This window comes from Anolis sagrei, chromosome 4 (assembly GCF_037176765.1).
Source record: "Anolis sagrei isolate rAnoSag1 chromosome 4, rAnoSag1.mat, whole genome shotgun sequence".
NCBI classification, from domain to species: Eukaryota; Metazoa; Chordata; class Lepidosauria; order Squamata; family Dactyloidae; genus Anolis; species Anolis sagrei.
Window position 1 is genome coordinate 65,048,728 of NC_090024.1, and position 6,000 is coordinate 65,054,727.

Consider the following 6,000-nt stretch of genomic DNA (forward strand, 5'->3'; position numbering starts at 1 on the left):
ATATACATGGTAAAATGTGAAAAAGTTGCAACTACAATGAGTTTTTCAAGCTCTGAGTAGATAATAATAATAAAACTTTATTTATACCCCGCTCCATCTCCCCCAGGGGTACTCGGGGCGGCTTACATGAGGCCACACCCATCAGTACAGTAATCACAATATAACGCAAAAGCATAACAGAACTAAAAAATAAAAACATAGAATGCAAATCCAATATAATAAACAACAGAACAATATTAAACACACAAGATTTCACTGGGCAGGGCCAAATTCAAGGATAAAATTTTAAAACACTGGGAGACTGGGCAGTGTAAATTTTCGGGAAGGGGGATCCGGGATGAGGAAGGATTTAATTGCACGAACCATAAAATAAAGTGTTTTTGAGGTCATTTTATGTGAAATTTGGAGATAACTCTATTGAAAGATCAAAGCAGTCTGTTTGAATAGTAGTTTAAAAAATACAAGTTTCATATTAAGGATTATTAGATAAAGGACTGAAAAGAAGAACCCCAGTATCAATAACGCACTTATACAAATGTCACATTTGTAATTCTGCATTCATCTTCTATCTCATGGCTACCTTCCATGAGAAAAGAATAAAGCTTTAATTTTAGAAAGTAATTAGAGGATAGCGTGACAGAGCTTTATAAAAACATGAGCAGTGTGGAATACATGGATAGATTCCCATCAGTTAGATCTCATAAGAGTGTAAGCTTTCCCCTCAAATAAATCAACTGGCAGAAGATCCAGGACAGATTAACCACTACACATCAAATCACCAACACATCATTTACAGAGCTGGCTTTCACAACATGTGGCAATCACCATTGATATAGAAGGCTTTAAAAATATTTGACAAATGCACCCTGTGTCTACCAGTGGCTAAGGAGATCTCCTTAAGAGATAGTGTACTCAGTAATACAGGTTTCTAAGGGCCCTTCCACACAAGGCAGAAAATCCCACAATATCTGCTTTGAACTGGGTTATCTGAGTCCATACTGGGATAACGTGGGATTTTCTGCCTTGATATTCTAGGTTATATAGCTGTGTGGAAGAGACCTTAGTAGTAAGCAGGAGGAATATGGAGGATGGGACTTTCCTATTGGGAGCCAGCATTGTATATGGTAGTAGTTTGAGTGTTGGACTACAACTCTGGAAACTAGGGGTTGAATCCCTGCTTGGCCATGAAAACACACCAAAAGACTTTGGGCAAACCATACACTCCCAGGGCTCTTCCACACAGCCATTTAATCCAGAATATCAAAGCAGAAATTCCACAATATCTGCTTTGAACTGGGTTATGTGTGTCCACACTGCCATATATTCTAGTTCAAAGCAGATAATATGGGATTTTATTCAGCTGTGTGGAAGGGACCTCAGCTTCAGATGAAGACACGAGGAACTCTTCCTCCGAACAATTCATGCCAAGAAAACCCATGACAGGACATTAGAAGCAAATTGAAAGCCACAACCACAATTTCCACCATGGCTTGCTTAAGGATTTTTCAGCTAGTTATGGAAATATCATCTCTAACACATTATTTCTTGATCTGATTCACCTGAGTTATTCACATGAGCATGATTCTTCTTTTGCACAGAATTAAATTGTGCAGTGGTTTCATTTTTTATTTATTTGGAAACGACTGAACGAATAAACAACAACAACTTGCGATATTTGTAAACTGTCCTTCTCAACCCCGAAGAGGACTCAGGGTAGTTTAGTGTTGGCAACAATTCAATGTCATTGATAAAAAAAGTATAAAACATTAAAATTGGGTTGTTGTAGGTTTTTTCGGGCTATATGGCCATGTTCTAGAACATGGCCATATAGCCCAAAAAAACCTACAACAAGGCCATGAAAGCCTTTGACAAAACATTAAAATTGACCCTCCCCTGATAAAACATTATTAAACACATCACATAAAATAACACCATATACCACACAAAGATAAAGTTGTTGTCCATAAACAGTCCTGGGTCATTGCACTTTCAACTTTCACTTTAACTTTAAATATTCTTATGATAGACCAAATGCTTGGTTCCACAGCCAGGAGGGAAGGGGCTCACCTGTTCTCATTTGGGAATGAGTTCCACAGCTGTGGGACCACCAACGAGAAGGCCCTGTCCCTCATCCCCATCAGCTGCACCTGTGAGGCCAGTGGGTTTGAGAGCAGGACCTCCCCGGAAGATCTTAATCTATGAACTGGTTCATAGAGGGAAATACATTTGGACAGGTAAGTTGCACCAAAGTCGTTTAAGGCTTTATATGCTAAAGCCAGCACTCTGAATTGTGCTTGGTAGCTAATAGGCAGCCAATGATTAACAATAACTACAAATAACTAAGGTTTATAATGACAATGATTAAGAACCTTAGTTATAGTCTAGCCAGTTTTGTTCCAAACCAGTGCCACTGAAGTCAATGAAAAAGTGTGGGCCCGAGAACTGAGGTGCTTTCCAGGTGCTCATTCATGCCGAATTCAACATATGCTCTACATTTGGGTCACTGACTTCTTAATGCAGACAGTTAAGAAAACGTAAGCAGTGTATGCTATGAAAATGGACAAAAAACCCACATTTTTTGGTTCTGGGTAAACATCTGTCTTTTCCCTATAAAAAACAGTCCTACGCATCCGCAATCACCCAACAGACTGATCACATGGTAGCTTTGTACTAGTTTAACCAACTACTACAAAGTTGCTTAAACTGGACTGAAACACAAAAGTTTTGCCTATTCTGACTGGTCAGAAGTAGTTAATCAGTTTTTCTATAGAACAGAGAGATCTTGCCACTTGCACACTTGTGAATAACACTAACAACCCTCTGCTGCTTGTTGCAACTGGTAGTAATAAAGGGTAATAATAAAATAGGTAAAATAAAGCTTTCAGTTGTGGATAGCTGTGAGTCTAAAATGAAATGACAAAAGGAAATACACATATTATATTATTAGATACACAGCAAGATTAGTACCCAGCCAACAAGATCAATATGGTGGCTTTTGTATTTGATCACACGTCGGACACTTCCCAAGTGTCTAGGACTGTGTGATGTATCGACAAATAATATGTGCAGATCCAAGTAGGGTAGCCTTTTGCAGCTGACAGATGGTAATTTTGTCAGAGTCAATTGTTTTTAAGTGCAGACCAAGGTCATTAGGCATTGCACCCAGTGCTTACATTATTAATAAAAATATTATTATTAATCATTATTATTAAATACAATATGACTACTGTATATGACAATTTACATAAATAAAGCCAAAAAATCTCCGTTGAAGAATGACCCAGGCCCCTTCTACACTTCCATATAATCCATATTATCAAATCACTATTATCATTACTATTATTATTTAACACAGTATGACCACTGTATATGACAATTTACAGAAATAATGCCAAAAAATCCCCTTTGAAGAATGACCCAGCCCCCGTCTACACTTCTATATAATCCAGATCAGATATTCCACATTGCCTGCTTTGAACTGGATTATATGAGTCTACAACCGCCATGTAATCCAGTTCAAAGCAGATAATTTGGATTTTATACGGCAGTGTCGAAGGGGTCCAAGGAAGAAACAACAATGCCCTGCTTTTATTATTACAAAGAAAACCCAGTACAGGTTGAGCATCCTTTATCTGGAATTCCAAAATCAGAAATAATCAAAAAATCAAAATTATCCACATGGGTTAAACTCAAGGTGGTGATTCAGGGCCCTTCCCGACAGGCCCTATGTATGTGTGTGTGTGTGTGTGTATCCATCCATCCCAGGATCTGATCCCAGGTTTTCTGTTTATCTGGTAGTGCGGACTCATATAATCCAGTTTAAAGGAGAAAACCTGGGATCAGATTCTGGGATATAGGGCCTGTCTGGAAGGGCTTAGTGATCATTCAGTGGGTACACCAACTTTTGCCCCATGCACACAATGATGAATATTGCAAATAGAATAACACCCAGCCTGTGTGTGAAAGGTGTATATCAGGCATGGGGAAACATTGGGCCTCCAGGTGCTTTGGACTTCAACTCCCACCATTCCTAACAGGCTACTACAGCTCCCAGAAGCCCCCAGCCTGCATTCGCAGGCTGGGGGCTTCTGGGAGCTGTAGTAGCCTGTTAGGAATGGTGGGAGTTGAAGTCCAAAGCACCTGGAGGCCCAATGTTTTCCCATGCCTGGTGTATATGAAACATAGGCACCTCATGTTTAGACTTGGGTCCCATCTCCAAGATTGTGAACCTATAGGGCTTCCAAACACCAATTTTGGATGAGGGACACTCAATGAGTCCCAATTCTTCCTGCAGGAGGAGAAGAAGAGTGCTCACCTTGGAAGAGGAGGAGGAGGGCGAGGGACAGGTAGCTCTCTAGGAGGAGGCACGGGCAGGACATGTCTCCAGTGGCAGCCTCTTTTCTTTCCCCCTTCTCCTCTTATTCTCCACACTTTCCCCCTTCTCCTTCTTCTCTCGAAGCTTTGAAACCCAAGGAATAATCCACACGCAGCAAAACCAAAACAAAAACTCTCCACGCCAATGGTGATTCCCCGCCTCTGTTGAGGTCTCTTCCTCCTGAGGGAAAAGACGGCTTCTTTCCTTCCACTTTGCTCAGGCAGAAGCCAAGGCGAAGGCAGGGCTGCCCATCCCAGCGCCCCAAAGGAGTGCTTTCTCCTTCTCTTCCCCTCGGATGCCGCCTGCCTTCTCCTCCTGGCTGCGGCTGCTTCTCTTCTGAAGAGGAGAGAGTCGGCAAAGGCAACTCCCCTTCATATTTCCCCTTCGAGGCGGTGGAAGCGGAGGCGGGGCCGGAGAAACCGGACACCCTTTGACTTGAAAGGCGACTGACTACAAAGGAAGGCCTCGCGAGGGGGGCTTCCCACCCAAAGCAGTCCTCGCAGCCTCCCTCAGAGAAGTCCTCTCAGCCTCCCTTCCCACCAAGACTCATTAGCAAGCCTGTAGCCAAGGGGGTCACCAAAAAATATCCTGGTTTACTCATGAGTTTAAACTGCCAAGTCTATGAGAAGCAAAAATTAGAGTCTCTCCAGCATTGCAAGAACTATCTCATCCAAATTTTCATAGACTAGAATTACAGAGTTGGAAGAGACCTCATGAGCCATCCAGTCCAACCCCCTGCCAAGAAGCAGGAATATTGCATTCAAAGCAGCCCCAACAGATGGCCATCCAGCCTCAGTTTGAAAGCTTCCAAAGAAGGAGCCTCCACCACACTCCAAGGCAGACAGTTCCACTGCTGAACGGCTCTCACAGTCAGGAAGTTCTTCCTCAAGTTTAGATGGAATCTCCTTTCTTGTAGTTTGAAGCCATTGTTCCGCGTCCTAGTCTCCAAGGCACACAGAAAACAAGCTTGCTCCCTCCTCCCTATGACTTCCTCTCACATATTTATATGTGGCTATCATGTTTCTTCTCAGCCTTCTCTTCTTCAGTCTAAACATGCCCAGCTCTTTAAGCCACTCCTCATAGGGCTTGTTCTCCAGACCCTTGATCATTTTAGTCGCCCTTCTCTGTTCACCTACATCCAGAGAGCACTGTGGACTCAAACAATGATGGATCTGGACCAAACTTGACACAAAAATTCCATATGCCTAAATATGAACACAGATGGAGTTTGAAGGAAATAGACCTTGACATTTGGGATTTGTAAAAGGTAAAGGTAGTCCCCTGACATTAAGTCCAGTCAGGTCTGATTCTGGGGTGTGGTGCTCATCTCCATTTCTAAGCTGAAGAGCCAGCATTGTCCGTAGACACCTCCAAGGTCATGTGGCCGGCATGAGTGCATGGTGCGCCGTTACCTTCCCACCAGAGCGGTACCTATTGATCTACTCACATTTGCATGTTTTCGAACTGCTAGGTTGGCAGAAGCTAGGGCTGACAGCGGAAGCTCACGCCGCTCCCCGGAATCGAACCTGCGACCTTTCGATCAACAAACTCAGCAGCTCAGTGCTTTAACCCACTGCGCCACTGGGGGCTCCTTTGGGATTTGTAGTTACTGGGATTTATAGTTC

The 6,000-nt window shown here is 42.7% G+C and overlaps 1 protein-coding gene across 1 annotated transcript in view; it reads right to left on the minus strand.

Moving 5' to 3' along the window:
* Positions 1 to 4,777, minus strand: part of APCDD1 (APC down-regulated 1) — a 42,248-nt gene extending 37,471 nt beyond the window's left edge. Inside the window, exon 1 of the mRNA XM_060775033.2 lies at positions 4,316 to 4,777. Within this exon, the coding sequence (XP_060631016.2) occupies positions 4,316 to 4,379 (64 nt within the window). The 5' untranslated portion in view covers positions 4,380 to 4,777. The remainder of the gene's footprint in view (positions 1 to 4,315) is intronic.
* Positions 4,778 to 6,000: the final 1,223 nt, after the last annotated feature.